Source organism: Panthera uncia, chromosome E3 (genome assembly GCF_023721935.1).
Source record: "Panthera uncia isolate 11264 chromosome E3, Puncia_PCG_1.0, whole genome shotgun sequence".
NCBI classification, from domain to species: Eukaryota; Metazoa; Chordata; class Mammalia; order Carnivora; family Felidae; genus Panthera; species Panthera uncia.
Window position 1 is genome coordinate 30,373,854 of NC_064815.1, and position 18,922 is coordinate 30,392,775.

The 18,922-nt window shown below is 62.3% G+C and overlaps 1 protein-coding gene across 1 annotated transcript in view; it reads left to right on the forward strand.

Moving 5' to 3' along the window:
• The window catches only part of TNRC18 (trinucleotide repeat containing 18), an 89,234-nt gene extending 72,579 nt beyond the window's left edge, over positions 1-16,655 (forward strand). Inside the window, exons 21-31 of the mRNA XM_049638973.1 lie at positions 2,363-2,518; positions 3,065-3,206; positions 4,978-5,095; positions 5,549-5,624; positions 5,724-5,832; positions 8,265-8,381; positions 9,049-9,213; positions 9,695-11,022; positions 14,290-14,526; positions 14,649-14,723; positions 15,062-16,655. Of these exons, the coding sequence (XP_049494930.1) occupies positions 2,363-2,518; positions 3,065-3,206; positions 4,978-5,095; positions 5,549-5,624; positions 5,724-5,832; positions 8,265-8,381; positions 9,049-9,213; positions 9,695-11,022; positions 14,290-14,526; positions 14,649-14,723; positions 15,062-15,268 (2,730 nt within the window). The 3' untranslated portion in view covers positions 15,269-16,655. The remainder of the gene's footprint in view (positions 1-2,362; positions 2,519-3,064; positions 3,207-4,977; positions 5,096-5,548; positions 5,625-5,723; positions 5,833-8,264; positions 8,382-9,048; positions 9,214-9,694; positions 11,023-14,289; positions 14,527-14,648; positions 14,724-15,061) is intronic.
• The last annotated feature ends 2,267 nt before the right edge of the window (positions 16,656-18,922 follow it).

Consider the following 18,922-nt stretch of genomic DNA (forward strand, 5'->3'; position numbering starts at 1 on the left):
AGGAAATTCCAAGGGGTTCAGGAGCTCTTTGTCAGGAACCAGGGGCAGAGACCAAGTAGATATTTCTTACTGTGTCCCAACAGAGTGCTCACAAAACCCTGCGAGGTAGGTTACTCACGTTAACGGCACAGGTGGCCTTGTAACTTGCCCAAGGTCACGGCAGCTACTGAGCATCCCAGCTAAGCTTTGAACACCCGCCCCAGGCCACGCTGCCCCCTGGGCCCTTTGCCAAGATATGGTACCTTCTGCTGGGGAGAAGATCGGGGGCTCACCCAATCCCAGCCTTCTGATGACACAGTAAGAGACTAGAACAGGAGAGACTAATTGCCAACAAAAGAAATCAGATGCCAGTGAAGTCACCACAGGAGCAACCACTGTTCATAGTGTTTTGAGACCCGCTTTTGTATCCTGCTTTTTTAGACTTGGATATTCCCACTTGCCATCAGCCTTATTTTACTTTTTTTTTTAATCAATGTTTCTAAATGGCTGAATAACATCCCTCCATCTGCACCCACCCCTTGGTTTTCGTTCTCCGCTGCCATCAACCATGCGGTGATTGGGTTGAGGATGGTATTTTTCTGCCATAATGACCATGGCAGTGACCATGTCTGTTCTGGGTACAGAGCTTGTTGGAGTTCTTTTCTTACTAAAATAATAATAAGTTTCCCAGAAAAGGGCTCTCTCATCAGTGGGAAAGAAAGAGGTCTCAGTGATACCTGATTATAACACTGCCTTGGAAGATACAGAAAAGGAAGCAGATACAAGTCCACTCAGAACTTTGCTTGCTGTCCTCTGCTGGCCCCATGTGCACAGCTGCGAAGGTAGAGGCCATTCAGTGAGCTGTCCGTTTTCAGCAGGTGTTTGTGGAGAAAGGTTGTTCCTTCGACCCCTTCGACCTGGATGCCTTCCGATTGCAGAAATGTGAACAGGATTAAGGCATGATGCATCAGAAACAAGAAAATATAATCATATATGTCTTTCCCTCTCCCAAATGGGGATCCGGACTGAATACCTTCTATCCCTGTAACACTGTCTGTTTTGACCCTTATAATGCTGTTTGCTGTGAATGTCACTTGTCTGATAGGAAGTTGTGACTTCCGCTGTGGTCTTGGTAACATTTGTCCAGTGTTTTTTTTTTTTTTATATTTCTTAATTTCCTACATCCTCCGGTCCTTTGACTTGGTTGTTTTGTTTCAGGAATGTGTCTTTTAAAAAGCATAAAGTTACCCCTTGCCCCCTGCCGCCCACCTCCCCTGGGTCACGGAGATTATAGTCTGAGCTTCCTTCTGGCGCCAAGTATCCCCACTTTGTTGTCCTGGCCACGGCGCCCCCTGCCTCTTCCTGGAGCAGGACTCTCAGACGCTGTAGCAAAGCTTGTAACTGTATCTGTAGATGCCCCAGTGTTTCCCTGACAGGCCGCAGGACAGACAGGTTGTTTCCAGTGCTTTGCTCTGATAAACGAAGCCATGCCGTGGGGTTGGACTGGTTTCGAGGCTGGCGGGGACGAGTAGCGGCCCCTTCACCCCACCGTGGGGGGCGGGGCTGAGTGCAGAGAATCCGCGGAGCCTCCACCCGGCCCTGTGGTGGGGGCAGGGAGCAGCGAGGCTCAGACTGGGGTGGGCGTGGCTGAATGCGGACCAATAGGCAGCGAGCGGCCCCTTGCCCCCCTGGGGGCGGGGCTTGGAGATGGGGTGGGCGTGGCTGAGCTCAGAGTCACTCAGGCACGCCCCAAGTGACCCGCCGCAGCCGAAAGGGTCTTCGGCCTTCTTCCAGGAACGTGCCTGTGGGACCACCCCGGCACCATCCTGGCTTTTTGTGGCTTCATTTGGAAGCGTGTTAAAATGGAGGCAGCCGATGCATCCATCACCGGGTTGTGGGGGGGCGGTTGAATGGCGCCCCCTCCCACAGCTGCACATTGAGCAGCTGTTAAAAACAAAGCTAAGCAGTCTCTATATCAGACGTACTTGGGACGGAAAGGTGCAAAGCAGGACATTTGGCAAATTCCCATTTGTGTTAAAAAAAAAAAATACCGTTTGTGCACAAATGTATCTTCGTAGCCTGTGTGTTTACTCCGTTGTATGTGCTTTTGGAAAACTCTGGAAGGGTACACCACACAGCCACTAGTGACTCTAGTTAGCGCTGTGCACTTGACAGGATTCATTGGAGAGGAAGTTGCACCTATATGCACTTTGGTGATTTTTTTTTTTTTTTTACAATAAGCAACATATAGTAATAATGAAGCAGTTAAGATGAAGAAAAGATGAAAAACAAACGTACTTGGGGGAGGGGAGGGAAGGGGTTTCGTTCCTTTCCCGGGATGGTGAGGACGGCCTGTGATGGCACCTCTTGCTTCCTCCCCCAGAAGAAGAAGGGGAAGGAGGCCAGCTCAGGAGGGGCGGCGCTGCCCCCGCCCCGTGTTCCCGCCCTGCCCGCAGAGGCCCGGGCGCCCCACACCAGCTCCCCGGCCACTGCCAAGAGGAGCAAGGCCAAGGCCAAAGGGAAGGAGGTGAAAAAGGAGGTGAGGCTCGCGGTGCCCCAGGAGCCAGGTCCCCATAGGTCCCTCCCAGATGGGGCATGCTGGGCGTGCCCACCCCCCACACCACCTTGTCCCCAGCAGGCTGTTTTTTTTTTTAATGTTTATTTTTGAGAGAGAGAGACAAAGCATGAGCGGGGGAGGGGCAGAGAGAGGGGAGCCCATCCGAAGCAGGCTCCAGGCTCTGAGCTGTGAGCACAGAGCCCCATGCGGGATTAGAAACCACAAGCCATGATCATGACCTGAGGCGAAGTTGGACATGCAAGTGACTGAGACCCCAGGCTCCGCCCCCCCCCCCCCCCCCCCCCCCCCCCCCCATGTGTGTCCGGAAGTGCTGCCTCAGCCCACGCAGGCCCTGGCCACTCGGGTTGCTTGCCGATCTCACGGACACCACCCCCTCGGCCCCGCACCACTCACATGGCAGATGCCCCTGCAGCCTGACCGAGACTCCGGGGTTTCCAGGGAGGGTCCTAAGCAGTGGGACTTGCACGGCGTGCCCCGAGCCGTGGGTCTGCTGTGCTCTGTCCCCAGAACCGGGGGAAGGGGGGAGCCGTGAGCAAGCTGATGGAGAGCATGGCTGCAGAGGAGGACTTTGAGCCCAATCAGGACTCGAGCTTCTCTGAGGATGAGCACCTGCCACGTGGTGGGGCTGCGGAGCGGCCACTAACTCCAGGTAAGTGCCCTCGATGCCCTGTCGGCTCAGGCCCAGAGCGTGTGGGGGGGTGGCTGGAGGTCCCCCTGGGGAAGCAGTGGGCAGGGGCTGAGCTACCCCAGGGAGTGGGCATGTGCAGGGGCCCTGAGGTTGGGTGGGGGCATGGTATCTGTGGTAAACTGAGAGAGGCCGGCTTGGCTCTGGTTTAGTAAGCTGGGTGGGGGAGGAGGGAGAGGCAGATGGCCCCATCTCTGGGCTGCGGTCACAGTTTGCCCTAATGAAAATAAGAAGCTGTCTGCGGCTGGAAGTAGATGAGGACAGTCGGACTGGTTTTGAAAAGTGCTGACTGCTTTGTATAGAATGACTTGGGGGTGGCCCTGAGGGGGACAGGAGTCCAGGTAGGGAGGCCCTTGTGGGGATCCGGTGAGCGATGGTGGCAGGGGCAGCACGGAGGGAGATGGGGTGGGTTTGAGCACGTGGCGAGGGAGAGAGGGGCTGTGTGAGCAGACCAGAACGAGTGAGTATGGGTGGTGGTGGGGTGGGCGTGTAGGGGGAGCAGGGAGAGATCACATGCCACACTCTGCTGGCTGGAGTCTGGGGTGCCTGGAGAACATCCGGGTAAATGACATACACTTGGCACCTGGACCCAGGGGTGTGGAGCTCTGAGGAGAGACTGAGGATGTGAATTGGGTGGGGCGGGTGTGGAACAAGAGGATGTGCAGGGCTGGGCAAGTTAATCGCCTGATTGGGAGTGTATCAGTCAGCTGTTGCCGTGTAACAAAGAGTTACCCAGTGGTAGCTGGTAGTAGGTATCCATTATGGGTCTCAGTGGTCTGTAAGGCAGCAGGGCTGACCTCGCCTGGGCTTGTTCCCACAACAGCAGGACAGCTGGAGGTCCACGGACGCAGGGTCAGCTCCACTCCGGGGCCGTTCACCCCCTGGGCCTGTGGGTGAGCCGGGGCGTGCTTTTCCTGGGGCCTTACTGCCAGAGGCTCACGAGGGAAAGTGGGAGCCGACCAGACCTCTGGAGGCCTAGATTCAGAATCCGTATTTGATCACTCCCACCCTTGTGCCATTGGCCGGAGGAAGTCTCACAGCCATACTCAGCGACGAGGGGTGGGTGTCCACTCTGCCCACGGTGAGGCTGCGGCAGGGGTGTGCGTGCAGGCAGGAATGAAGAAACAAGCGGGCCAGCCAGCGAGCTGTGTGGGTCATGACAGGGTGGGGCCGGGTTCAAGGTCTCACAGGGCAGGAGGAGGGAGCCCTGGAATCCAGAGCAGTGTGGTCAGTGTGCAGAAGGAAAACTGGGGAACATCTGGTGTGGGGGTTCCGGGGGGGGGGCGGAGAGCCAGCTTTCAGCTGAGGACAGGTGAGGAATGCGGAGAGCCTGGCCTGGAAGTTTGGCCAAGGTGGGGATTGGTTTCCACCACGACACATGGCATTCCAGGAGGAGAATGCCTCTGGTGTCCTGGAGGTCTGGTGGGAGAGGCAGTGGTGGACGGACGGGCTGACGACCTGGGGCCTCACGCCCAGGCCCCAAGGGTGGTGGTCTTTGGGTGGAGGAGGGGTGGCTTGTGTAGGCGATCACACTTGGTTCACACCTGCCTGGGATCTCTGCAGGAGCCTGGGCCAGGAGGGAGGGGCTGCGCACGCCCCCCCCCCCCCCATGTCCCTGCAGGGGGGCATCCCTGCCACCCGGCAGGCCTGGGGGAAGGGAGGCGCTGGGCGCCGAAGGAGGGTCTCTCGGCTGCCCCCTGGCTCCAGCCCTGCCTCCCTGCATGTCCCCCTGCAGCCCCGCGCTCCTGCGTCATCGACAAGGACGAGCTGAAAGACGGCTTACGTGTGCTTATCCCCATGGATGATAAGCTGCTGTATGCCGGGCACGTGCAGACGGTGCACTCGCCAGACATGTGAGTGGGGGCCTGGGCGGGGGGCGGCACTGGCCTCAGAGCCTGCGGACCCTCCCCCAGTCCAGGGTCCAGGGGGCCTTGCTGGGCCTCTATGGGCGGGTTGCTTTGCTTCTCTGAGCCGCGACTGCCTCTCCCTAGAACCAGGTGAACGGTGCCCGGGAGGGCGGTGCCCGCTGAGGGAGGCCCCGGTGGGCGTGGCCAGCCGGTCTGTGCCGGCCTCTCTTGGATCTGAACCCCCTAGCTGTACGGATGAGGAAACCGCGGCCCAGGAGGGGAGAGCCTCGCCCCAGGTTCAGACCGCACGCCAGCGGCTCCCCAGGCTCTGACGTGCCGTCCGAGCGGTCTGGGAGGCAGAGCTGGCGCCGCTGGGGCCGGTGGTCGAGGAGCAGGGTTCCTCCGGGAGGGGCCGCCGTGTCTCCGTCACCTCACACCGCGCCTGCCGTGGCCTTGCAGATACCGTGTGGTGGTGGAGGGCGAGCGTGGGAACCGGCCCCACATCTACTGTCTGGAGCAGCTGCTGCAGGAGGCGGTGAGGGGGGCAGGGGGGGCGGGGGAGGCGGGGCGGCCGGGCGGTTGGGGGCCGGGCTGCTCCCGGTCACCCCTGGCGCTCAACCCTTCGCCCTCGCAGATCAACGACGTGAGGCCGGCCTCCACGCGCTTCTTGCCACAAGGGACCAGGATCGCAGCCTACTGGAGCCAGCAGTACCGCTGCCTCTACCCGGGCACCGTGGTCCGAGGTGAGGCATCCTCGGCATCCCCCCCCCCCCAGATCCTCCCCCTCATCCCCCCACTTCCTCGCGCGGCTTCCGGCAGGGCCGGCCCGGCGCTCAGGCCCTCGGTCCGCTCTCGGCTGCGCTGGCTTCACACACACCCAGCTCCTCGGGGACGGTGTCGCGCCAGATTAACAGATCCTGCCGTCGGGGGAATTGCTCTCATTTCCCACATGGGGACACGTAGGACGGGGCCCCCGAAACTGGCTTGGGTCACGTGGATTTCGTCGGTTGCTGTGAGTCTCGTCCTTGAGCCTGGGTCACGTGCTCGTTCCCGACACCGGCAAGTGAGGTTGGCTTTCTGATTCCACTTGCGACCCGGGAGAGGAGACGGTGGCCACCCCAGGAAAACCGGGGTGTTGTTAGCCAAGTAAGAGATGGGAAGCAAGGCTGACATAAATAACAGGTGCCCCAGAAGCTGCAGGTGTTGGACAGAAACCACAGATCCTCACACGGTGCAAAACTGACATTTCCAAGAGCTGAGCTCTGGATGTTCGTTCTTCAGACAAACAGCCAGATGGCAGATGCAGTGTACCCGCTGCGGCCCGACATCCACACCCATCCAGGAGGTGGAACACGGATGCCGGGCAGGAAGTCTCCCCCGCCCCCCTGCCCCAGAGAGACCATGGCAGGGTCACGCTTGGTCCGTCCCCTGGGGATCACTCAGAATTCCATTTCTCCAGCTCCTGTGTTTCATCCGCGTCTTTCTCTTCCTTGTTCCGTTCCCTCGTTTCCATGGAGAATCTTTCTGTAGCTTTCTGAGAGAGGATCCTAGGAGGTAAATCCCTCTAGTACATGCATGCTTGAGATCGCTTTATTTTGGCATGTTCTTAAAAGATAGTTGAGCTGGGGATAAAGTCAAGGTTGGAAATAATTTTCAAAGCCACTGTGCCTTTCGTTTTCATCTGGCTGTCGACGTTGTCTAAATTTGATGTCGTTGTTAAAACTACATCTTTGTAGGAGACCTGCTTTCTCTCTGGAAACTTTGAGGGTGTTCCCGTTATTCCTAGATCTGGAATTTCATGTGGGTTTGTGTGTGTCTGTACATGTGTGAATATGTGTGCGTCTGTCTTTGTGTATGTCTGTTTTTGTGCCTCTCTCTATGCATGGCTGTGTGTGTCTATGTGTCTGTGTCTCTGTGTGTTTGTGTGTGTCTGTGTATGTGTGTGTGTCTGTCTGTCTGATGTGTGTCTGTGTATGTGTCTCTGAGTGTCTCTGTGTGTGTGTTGCTGGGTGTTTGGGGCCTGAGGGCTTTGTGAAGCAAATTTCCTTTGTTCTGGAAACTCCGTGTGTGGCTCTCCAGGAGCCACTCCCTGTCCCCTGCCGCCCTCCCTGGGACCGTGTGCTGGCCTGCAGTGTCTGTTATCTTTATTCCTATCGTCTGTTTCTTCACCTTTTTGTTCAACCTCTCGGGAGGTTTCCTCAACTAACCCCGACCTTCTGGCCCTTCCATCTACTGAAGTTTTGAAATTCCTGCTGTCGTGTAAGAAATTCCTAGAGTTTTTTCTTATTCTCTGCATGTTTTTTCCCCCCCAGCTTTTTGTGTCCGTCTTCTTGTTTTTATCCGATTTTGTTTCTTACCACATCTGCTGGCATCCGTGTTCTCTTTTCGTAAACTTTGCGGAAAAAGGGCTGTTTCCACGTTTGGGTTTCTGCAGCTCCCTTTTCTCCTGACTTGCCCTTGCCGTCTCTTCGGGGGTTCTGTGCTCTTCAGCCCCCTGACCTCTCTGGTCCGTGTCTGTCTCGTTGAGAGGCTGGCCTCTCGGGTCAGGTGGTCTGTACTAAGCAGATTGGAAGGCCTGTGCATCGACAGGCACGTTTTGTGGCGACCCCTGGTCCCCATACCCGTGGCTTCCTGCCACCGGCCGGCAGACAGTCCTTGGGGTTCGGGGACCCACCTAACTCTCCTGTGCCCCAGGCGTAAACCCTCAGCCTGTCCGCTGTTGGGGTCCCCTGACCCCTGCCTGCAGAGGCGCTTGGCGCCTCTTGGGCCCGAGCCTGGCAGGGCTCCCTTGTGAAGCAGGCCCCCTCCCAGGCCCCCAGCAGCAGGGGAAGCCCTTCACCGTGCAGGTGGTGGTCTGGGAAATGCCCCGCTCCCGCAGTCGGCCACTGACCCACCAGGTCCGGCCTGCAGGCTTGCCGCCCCTGCTCTTGCTTCGCTGTGCTCTCGGGAGGGTCTTGGGAGCGAGTCAGGACACACGCTCGGTGGAATGGCAGGCGCCAGTGCTCCTGCTGGACCACGAGACTCTAAGACTCACATTCTGTACCACTGGATACGTGCCGCTACACATCCCAGGCCCGGAGCTGCTCCCCGGCTGGTTTCTGCTCCCCTTTTGCCCTTGTGGGCACCGGAGAGCGGGGGTCCGCTGGCGTCCTTGACCCTGCCCCTCTGCCAACAGGCTTGCTAGGCCTCGAGGACGACGGGGACCTGATCACAGTGGAGTTCGATGACGGGGACACGGGGAGGATCCCCCTCTCCCACATCCGCCTTCTGCCTCCCGACTATAAGATCCAGTGTGAGTGGCGGTCCTGTTGCCCTGGCAGGGGTGACCCCCATGTCCACACCGGCTCCCCTGCGGGCACCGGTGGGATGGAAATGGCAGGAGCCACGGGTGGGGCTCCCACAGTGGGCTTGGGGGAGGGGCTCCCGGGCTCCCCAGGTCTGCGTTCCCGCGCAGTCCAGGCCGTCGAGGCTGGTCAGGCACCGTTCCCGATGGTTCCAGGCTTCACATGTCCACGAGAGCACGGAGTTCCTGGCTTTGTCCTGAGCATCCAAAGATCCCATTCCCCGTGACTGACCAATACTGAAGCTCAGCTTCAAGGAGGGAAATGACTCTTCCTGGGGTCCTACATCTAGTTAGAGGCAGAGCCAGGACTTGGACCTCCGGGGGTCTGTGGTTTTGAGCATCCTCCAAGTGGGTTATAGAACCCACGAGAGTGGATCTTTGCTCACTCCCACCCAGTCCATTCATTCGGGGACCCCTGTGGAGCTTTTTGTGCCTGCAGACCCCTGAGCTGCGTCCCTGCAGAGGGAGTCCCCCTCTCCAGCTGCACAGCCCCTCCAGGCAGGCCGAGCGGATTCAGCCGCAGGGCCTTCCGGTCCCTGTCCCCCGCGATGGATGATGCTCTGGTGGCTGGGAGAGCAGAGACCCAGGCCTGAGCCACCGTGTCCCTCTCCCGCAGGTGCGGAGCCGTCCCCAGCCCTCCTGGTGCCAAGTGCCAAGCGCCGCAGCCGGAAGACCAGCAAAGACACCGGGGACAGCAAAGACGGGGGCACGCCAGGGTCCGAGGAGCCGGGCACCAAGGCTCGAGGGCGTGGGCGGAAACCCAGCACCAAAGCCAAGAGTGGTACGTTAGCCCCAGCTCTGCCTCGGCCGAGGCACAGGGGCAGGTGCAGGCATGGGGGGGACTTGCTGCGGACGCGGGATGCCGTGGGGTCTGCGCGCAGAGACTGTGCCCCCCCCCCCCTCTGTGGGAACTCAGCTGCAGGGCTGCTCGGACCCTTTGATAGAGTGGGACACTGAGGCTCAGGGAGTCAGCGTTCATCTGCCTCGGGCAGAGCTGACTCCTGGGCAGCCGAGTTGTTCACACCAGAATCCAGAGACAGGTGCTAAGAGCTGAGGCTGCCAAGGACCGCTTGGGGGTCACCACCCGTGGGATGACAGCGATGTGAGAGTCGCTCATCCTGCGCCCAGAGCGGGCAGCGTCCGGGCCCAGCACCCGGTCACCGCAGAGGAAGCAGCAGGGCCAGCGCAGAAACCGGGCTTTTGGGCTCGGGAAGCCCCTTGCTGCCCTGACCTCACGTAAGCTTGTTCCTTCTCTCTTCTAGACAGAGCCGCCGTCCTGGAAGAGGGGGGCCCGACAGAGGAGGTCCCCAGTACCCCGTTGGCCCTGGAGCCCATCAGCACCCCAGGCTCCAAGAAGAGCCCCCCAGAACCCGCGGACAAGCGAGCCAAAGCCCCCAAGGCTCGCCCGGCGGCCCCGCAGGCCAGCCCCGCCCCGTCCACCTTCACCAGCTGCCCGGCTCCTGAGCCCTTTGGGGAGCTGCCGGCCCCCGCTGCGGTCCTGGCCCCCACCCCCCTCGTCACCATGCCCATCGCCATGCCCGCCACCCGCCCCAAGCCCAAGAAGGCCCGGGCCGCGGAAGAGGCGGCCGCCAAGGGCACCCGGAGGCCCGGGGAGGAGGCCGAGCCGCTCGTCAAGCTGGACCACGAGGGTGTGACGTCGCCCAAAAGCAAGAAGGCCAAAGAGGCCCTGCTTCTGCGGGATGACCCCGGAGCCGGGGGCTGGCAGGAGCCCAAGGGCCTCCTGGGCCTGGGCGGCTACCCGCCGGCCACAGGCAGTGGCGAGCCCAAGGCCGCCCGGCCCAAGTCCGGGGACGGCGACCTGGCCCAGGAGCCCGGGGCCGGGCTCGAGTTCGAGGACTCTGGTGAGCCCAAGAGCCCGGACAAGGGCCAGGCGGAGCAGGACGGGGCCGAGGAGTCGGAGAGCGGCGGTAGCAGCAGCGACAGTGGCAGCAGCAGCAGCAGCTCAGAGACCGAGGGGGAGGAGGAGGGCCAGGGCGGCGGCGGCGGCCGGAACTGTAGCGCCTCCAGCTCCAGGGCGTCCTCCTCCTCGTCCTCTTCCTCCTCGTCCTCCTCCTCGTCCTCTTCCTCCTCGTCCTCCTCCTCTTCCTCCTCGTCCTCCTCCTCGTCCTCGTCCTCCTCCTCGTCCTCGTCCTCCTCCTCGTCCTCGTCCTCCTCCTCATCTTCCTCGTCCTCCTCGTCCTCCTCCTCCTCCTCCTCCACCACGGACGATTCTTCCTGCAGCTCAGACGACGAGGCGGCACCTCCCGCCGCGGCCGGCCCCTCGGCGCCGCCGGCCCTGCCCGGCAAGGCGCCCAAGCAGGCGGGCAAGGCCCGCTCCTCTGCCCCCTCCCCGGGCAAGAAGGCCCCGGCGCCCCCGCCCCAGGCGCCCCCGCCGCAGCCCGCGCAGCCTCTGCAGCCCAAGGCTCAGGCCGCGGCCAAGAGCCGACCCAAGAAGAGGGAGGGCGTCCACCTCCCCACCACCAAGGAGCTGGCCAAGCGGCAGCGCCTGCCGTCCGTGGAGAACCGGCCCAAGATCGCCGCCTTCCTGCCCGCGCGGCAGCTCTGGAAGTGGTTCGGCAAGCCCACCCAGGTAGCGGAGGGCGGAGGGTCCGGACGTGGTGTTCTCCGGCGGGCCGGCCCCCCCCGCGTGCCCCCCCTTCCTCCGGGCCCCCCACGGGGCGGGTTGGGGTGAGGCAGGGGACCCCGTCTCATACCCGGGTCCCCCGAGTCTCGGGGCGCCCGAGCGCGCCCCCTCTGCCGGCTCGAAGCCGGGTCCTCCGCGGAGCGGCGCCGCCCTCGGTCTCGGGTGCCGGCCCCTCCAGCAGGCGCCCGGTCACCCCGCAGGGGGTCTCAGAACCCGGTGGCCCCACAGCCTGTCTCGGTGGGGGCGTCGTGTGTAGCGGCACAACGGCTCCAGGCCTCGGGCTGACCGTGTGGCGACCCCGGCAAGAGGCACTTGCTCCCCTCTGATGGCAGCGGAGGGCCGGGGAGGTCCCCCTGCCTGGCTGGCTCGGGTGCCCCCCCACCCACGAGCTAGCCAAAGGGAGAAGGTTCTGGTGGGGTCCCGTGGCCGCCTCTGTAGACAGGACGGTTCCCCAGAAGGAGCCCCGCCAGCTCACCCGTGTGCACCCGCGGCCGCGCACCACACGCGTACCGGTGCGCGCGCACAGGCACCGTGAGGCTCCCGCGTGCAGGTGGGGAATAGCCCCGTGGTCACCGGTCCACCCCGTGCCCCTTGTCCACGGGTACGGCTCACAGGTTCGCCCGCGGTGCCTGTCTCCCTGGCCCGGGCCCCCTGAGGCCACACCTGAGGTGGGCTTGGCGTGATGCCCCCCGGGTCCGTCCCCCCCTCCAGAGAGGCTTCTCACCAGGGCAGGTGTGGGGAATTGGGGGCCGACAGTGATGAGCTCGGGGGGGGCGTCTGACCGTGCACCTCTCGGGACCTCAGGAAGCTGCTGGTGTATTCGTGTTGTGTTAGCTCCCTGGGTTCAACGAGGCCGGAAAAATTGGGGGGAGCTCTGAAGACCCCAGCTCGGGGGTTTCCGTGTAGGTGTTTTTTGGGGCCCCCTGTGCCAGTGACACCAGGGGCAGTGAGAGTCCCCCAGAGGGCTCCTCAGAATGGGGGTGCACAGCAGGACATCTGGAAGCAGTCGGCACCCACTCTCCTGAGGGCGTCCCTGCTTTTGAGGCACTAACTTGAACCTGGGGCAGACGGCCTGCGTCTCTGACGCCGCGGGGCATAGGTTGTCTGAAGTTAAGCCCGCCTGGATCGCTGGCCCCGGATGAGAGCTCCTCTCTCAGCAGGGCCACCGCCGGGGACGGCAGAGTTGAACATGTAGAACCTTCCCCGACTCTCCTGACCAGGCCCCCTGGAGCTCTGATCCCAGCAGGTGCTTTATTGGGATGTATCGAGGAGTGACCGCTTCTGAGCTGAAGGCGGCACATCCTTGCCGTCTCGCCTCCACCGTGACCGACTCGTTCCGTATTTTAGCATCTGCCACTTGCAGATTTACTAGTAATGCCGAGGCTCTTACTGCTGCAGCGGGCGGAGCACAGGGCGGAGCTTAGTGGCCACTTTAACAGAAAATTCCAGGCTTCAGGTACAGCTGGAGCCCAGGGGTTTGAAGGGCCGTCTTCAGACCTCCCTGTGGGTCCACGGTCCAGGCTTCCATTTCCCTTTCCTGCCTTTGCGCTGGTCTCCTGCTCAGACAGCCCTTCCCTCCTGGCAGCAAGCAGCCTCAGTGGCTCCCGGGTCAGAAGTGACACTAGAGAGGAAGTATCTTTTTGCAAGGGGTTCAAGCTAAAGCTGATAGAACACTCTTGGCTCGTGTGCCAAGCCCGCTTCTGAGCCAGTCATAATACCAGCGGGAGGGCAGGACGTTCAGGGTATCCACACCGAGTCCTGTGCTCGCTGCAAGGGCGGGATCAGCCCCCCCGGGGGGACCACGTGGAGTGAGGCGGCTCTGTGAGAAGGGAGTAACCGGCGGGTGCCGGGCATGTCATGGCGGCCAAGGAGGAGTTGGTGTAGAAATCTTAGCCGTCCTCCTCACCTCGAATTTATTTTCAGCCTTGAGCTGAAAAGTGAAAAGCATTTGCGCAGTTCACGGGACATAGCAGAAATCAGTGACAAGGATCTCTGAAAATCCATCACCACCAGGGATCCAATGAATTAAAAGTAGAAAAAGCGCTTGTTGGAGAAAGTTGGAAATTGGCACGTGGTTTTCTCCTGTTTGGGCAAATTGGCTTTGCGTCATCTGGCAGCCGATGTGAAAATGGCAAAGTGATTTTAGATCTTGGTTTGAAGAGAGGATATGCCGGGTCACCAGAGGGCAGAGCTTTGCAGAGGCCTGGATCCTGGAGGTTTGGCCCTAGGGACAGTGACAGGCCCCAGAGCTGCCCGGGGCTCTGATGGGTTTGGGGTCCTGATGACAGGTCTCTTCCCTCCTCGGAACCCGCGTGTCTGTCCCCATGCTGGCCCAGGCCGGGGCACTGAGCGGGCTTCGGGAAATGTTTGTCGAGTGACTAAGAAAAGCCCGGCACGCGATGGGCCTGGCAGATGCGAGTCTGGTGCTGGCTCCTGCGGGCCCCGGATGGACTTCAGGGGCTTCCCCTGGGGTCTGGCACTGTCCCCGTGACGGCCCTCAGCCCACGTCCCCTACTCCGTCGCCTCCGGCCACTTAGGTGGCCGACTCCCAGCCCCACGCTGCCTGCGGGGACGTAGAACGAGGCTGTGCAGCAAGTGCCCCGTGGCCCCGGGGCCCGAATGGCGTGTGCCGGCTGTGGGGGGTGGAGCCATGCCCTCTGTCCAGAGGCCAAGCTGCGAGCCCCTGGGCTTCCCTGTCCTGTCCCCCACCGGCACTGTCTGGAAACCGCCAGTCCACAGGGGGCTGCTGGGCCCAGGGCGTGGCCACCGCGAGCCCCGTGGACCGCAGGTGCGGGTCTGCCAGGCGTGTGCCTGCACTACTCCAGGACGGGGAGGTGCAGGTCCCGAAGTTTTTTTGTTTTTTAATGCTTTTTTTTTTTGGGGGGGGGGGGGCAGAGAGGGAGTCACAGAATCCGAAGCAGGCTCCAGGCTCTGAGCTCTCAGCACAGAGCCCGACGCGGGGCTCGAACCCATTAATGGGGGGGAGATGGTGACTTGAGCTTAACCGACTGAGCCACCCAGACGGTCCCGGAGGTCCCTCTTAGCTCAGGTCCTTGGTGTCGGTAAAGCCCCTCTTGGACACCCAGCATGGAGAGGGGAAGGGGTCCCCCCCAGTTAGAGCAAGCAAGGGGCCTCCTCCCTCCCACCCCACCCTCTGCAGAGCCCCAGGGTTTGGGGACCGGCCCGGGCCTCCCTGACACGCGTGTCCCACAGCGCCGCGGCATGAAGGGCAAGGCCCGCAAGCTGTTCTACAAGGCCATCGTGCGCGGCAAGGAAATGATCCGCATCGGGGACTGCGCCGTGTTCCTGTCGGCCGGCCGCCCCAACCTGCCCTACATCGGTCGCATCCAGAGCATGTGGGAGTCCTGGGGCAGCAACATGGTGGTCCGCGTCAAGTGGTTCTACCACCCCGAGGAGACCAGCCCGGGCAAGCGCCTCCACGAGGGCCAGGTGAGGCCGGGGCCGTGCGCGTCACGCCGGGGAGCAGTGGCCCCACCGGCCCTGAGGCTGAGGCCGGGGTGCTCGGCTCTGGGGCCTGGCTCACCGCCGCCCTGTGTTTGTCACACACACAGCACTGGGACCAGAAGTCCGGCCGCGGCCTCCCCGCGGCGCTGCGGGCCTCCAGCCAGAGGAAGGACTTCATGGAGGTAGGGGGTGTGGGCTGGAGGGCGGGCCGCCTCAAACCTGCACGCAGCCCGGTGGGGGCTGGGCCTCCGACCCCCCACCCCACATCCGACCCTGAACCCCATGTTTGCCGCGCTCGGTCTCCCCCGTCGCTTCTGGGCCCTAATCCTTCAGGGCTCCCACTCCGGCTCCCTCTTGGTCTCGGAATCCCAGCCTCCGTCTCTCCGCCTCCCTGGGGGGGGCGTCTTTCTCTGTCTTGGCCCTCGGTGCTTTCCCTGATCCTGTGGGTCCTGGATGGGGGGAGGGCGTCTTCCCTGTCTTCCCGGGCCACCTGCCCTGAGCCCGCCTGCCACGCCCGCAGCGTGCCCTGTACCAGTCCTCGCACGTGGACGAGAACGACGTGCAGACCGTGTCGCACAAGTGCCTGGTGGTGGGCCTGGAGCAGTACGAGCAGATGCTCAAGACCAAGAAGTACCAGGACAGCGAGGGCCTGTACTACCTCGCGGGCACCTACGAGCCCACCACCGGCATGATCTTCTCCACCGACGGCGTGCCTGTGCTCTGCTGAGCGCCCGCGCCCTGCCCCGGACCCCGCGGGCCGGCCCGTCGGGGGCCCCTCGCCATCACTGCCACGTCTCGGGGGCTGCGTGCACGCAAGTGTGCCCTGGGATGCCCTGGCGTGCGTGAGTGTGTACATGTGTGTGCCCGTATGCATGCACGTGTGTGCGCACATGTGCACACATCTCCGGCCCCCTTCACGACCCCCTCGGTGCCCCCCAAGACGGGGTTCCTCTCAGCTATCAGGGTATGGCTCTGCCGGGCCCCCCTCAGGGGCTCCCCTCCAGCACCTTGTAAGCACTTGGCCAGGCCAGCCCCCTCCCCCCACCCCCAGGCGCCTCCGTCCGAGGCCCGGCGGGGATTCGGCGGGGAGGGAGTTTCCAGGGAACCGAACTGACATGCGTTCCGGGGTTCCCGCTGCTCGTGGGCCCGGCTCCTCGTGCCAGACCCCTCCCTCGGCACGGAGCCCACTCCGAGCCTCCCGCCGTGAGACGGGGGGGGCGGGGGGCCCGATGCCCGCCAGCCTCACCCATCGGGCCGGGCCTGCTCTGGGCACCGGCGGGTGGGGGGGCCGGCCTCTGCCCACTCAGGACGGCCTGGATGGGGCGAGACAGCCAGGTGCCAGGCGGGGGGTGGGGGGGCTGCCCTGAGGGCCCCTCCTCCTGGACCAGCCCCTCACACTACAGACAACCCCAATGGTGCTGACATCCTCGTCCCGGCCACACCCGGCCCTCCTGCCCAGGCCTCGGCCAGCCCCGAGGGCGGCGGCAGTGGGTCACCTGTACAGTTTTATTGTACCAAGAGACTCTCCTCGCCCCTGTATCATACGCCTTTAAATGGAGTCCCCTTTTTAATTATATATATAAAGATAAATATATATAAATATATATAAATATAAACTTTTTAAAACTGTGAAAAAAATAGCTATGAAATTATAAAAAAAAAAAAAGCAAACATTCTGACGTGCAGAATATTATTTTTTATTTCCTATTAGATTGTGTCTAGCACCCAGCTTCACACCCCGCCCCCCTTGTCCCAAGCACACCCCACCTGCCCACCCTGCCCGGCCCAGGTGTACTGTACTCGCCCCCAGAACGGAGAAGCGGTTAGGGAGAGCAGAGGCCGAGGGAGGGAGGGGGCCGGCAGGGCGCAGTGACCCTGCTCCCGCGGTCGGCCCCGGCCCCGGAAAGCACTTACCAGCCCCCGCGCCTTCCAGGGGGACGGGAGGCCTCGTCCAGACAATCTTAAGGGAAGGAAAAGCCAGACTTCGGTTTTGTTTTTTGGGGGAATTATTGGTTTTTTTTTTTTTTTTTTAAGTTTCTTTTGGAATTTTGTTTGTTGGCGAATTCTGTGTGATCTTTTTCATAAAAAAAGGAAAAAAGAAAAAGCTATAATCGGAGAAATACCGTTGTCTGGAGTGGTTCATTTCAAGGGCCGTGGGGGTGGGCGCAGGGTGCTGGGTGGCGGTGCTGACCTTTCAGGGCCGCGAGCTGGGCGTCCCCCTGTACAACGGCCACTGGGCACGTGGGGCTGTTTACATCCATGCTAATTGAAATGAAGGGAAATGAAAAGTTTCTCGGTTGCCCCGGCTGCATTTCCAGTGGTCAACAGCCAGAAGTGGCCAGTGGCTACCGCGGGGTGGCTGGGATACAGAACGTGTTCATCAGGGCGGGAAGTTCTCTTGGCCGGTGAGAGGCTAGAGGGCTTGCACCGCCTGTTTCTTCCTTGAAAATGCCAAGATGAGCACTCCCAGCCGCACCCCTACCTGAAGACCACAGAACGAGGACGACGCTGAGGGTCTGAGTGGCCCTGAGCAGGTGTGGAGATGCAGGCACGGCAGGGGCTGGGGGGAGGCTGGGCCCTGCTTCTGGTGCTGCTACCCACTCCTGCCCTGAGGTGAACTTTCAGTCTGACCCCACGGGTACCTGCCCAACCACCCACCAGAGGAAAGGTTCTGATGGTTCTCCCGCTTCAGAGAAACGGAGTCACACAAAAGGAGGAACAGTGAACTGGCGCCACCTGGCGGTCCCTGTGGTATCGCCTGGGGTCTCGGCTCTCCCCACGGCTGCCCAGGACGCCCACCTGGTTCCCAGAGTGATGGCTGCCCACTGGGCCCAGCGGGTGGGTCCCCGAGGCCGCAGGGCTGGAGCACAGCCCCTCGGAAAGCCAGCTCCCCTGCCCCAACCCTCCTCCAAGGGACCTGCATCAAAGAGCGGACCAGCTCCACTCCTTGGGGGAAACTAAGGCACCAAACGGTACAGGAAGTGGTTCACATCACACGGATCGGCTGCACGGCTAGGACTTCGGCCCAGAACACGCAGCCCCCAGGTCCCAATTCTGAGTCCCTGCAGGCAGGGGGCAAGCTGCCCCCCCCCCCCCCCCCCCCCCGCCATTCAAATGGGTGGGATGCCGCCTTTTTCCCTGACCTGACCACCAAGTTGTCAAAGCCCAAATGCTTCCGGGTCCCGTGCCGCCGTTCACCCCTACCAGGTGCATGGAGACCCGGCTACGAGACTGACCCACCCCCATCCACCCCCTACGATCTCCCCCCTCCCCCCCAGCCCAGGCGGACAGGGCCACTTTCCAGGTGAGAAGAGGGACGTCCCAGCCGCCAGGACCCCTTCCCCCACGATGGACGAGCAAGGTCGGGGGGCAGCCCCCACCCACACAGACACTACTCTGAGGCAGCAGCTGGGGAGTTTCTGCCTTCATCTTTTAATGGCCAGTGCGGTACAGTTAGTGGACGGACGGGGGGGCGAGGGGGAGACAGGACACAGGGGCGGGTGGTCACAGCTGTGCCGTGGGGGTGGCAGGGCAGACTCCTCTCCCCTGAGAAGCCTGACTTTGTCAAGACACTCCAGAAATCCCTCCGCTCAGGGCACTGGGCCAGCCCGGGGCTTGAGGGTCCCGGCTGAGGAGGGACCCCCACAGCTCCCTGCTTGCCAGGGACTCACGTCCCTCCTTGGGCCACCCTGGGTGAGGATCAGTGTCTGAGAGAGAGACTTCAACCAGAGCGTGCCCCCTTCCGGCGTCACAGACAGACGGGGTGGCCAGAGAAGCAGACGGGGGTCTCGGGGCAGGCACAGACTGCCAGGCCTGTGGCATCAGGTGGGCGCCAGGGTGCACGGAGGTGGATTTCGGCGTGGGGTGGGTGCGCCCAGACCGGTGCGGAAGCTGCGGTCATAGACCGGTGTAGACCGTGGTCTGAAACCATTCAGACCCAGGGCTACGATTCCCTCCCGGCAGATGCGTTTTGTTCGAAAGAAGCAGTGTTTACGAACAGACGGACAGGGACAGGCCCTCTCCGCTGAGGACCTCTCGTGTTCATGAGGAGGGCCACTGGTGGAGGAGGGCTGGGGCCCGGGTCCGTGGGTGAGGGTCACCAGGAGGGGATACCGGCTGGCAGTCTGCTCTCCTGGCCGGGAACGGCTGCGACCCCAGAGAGGGCACTCGTCTGGCAACAGCTGGGGCCACCGGACACAGACAGAGGGTGAAGGACAGGCCGGAGACGCGACGCAGAGCACAGTGCTGGGTGGCTCTGGGGGGCCGGAGGGCTCGGCAGAACCCTGGGGCCGGCGTGATGGCCGGCCGGACCCGGAGGGTGGCGTTACTGGCACGGGGGGTGGGGGGGGTGGGGGGGGGGGGGGGGGGGGCGGGGGGGGGG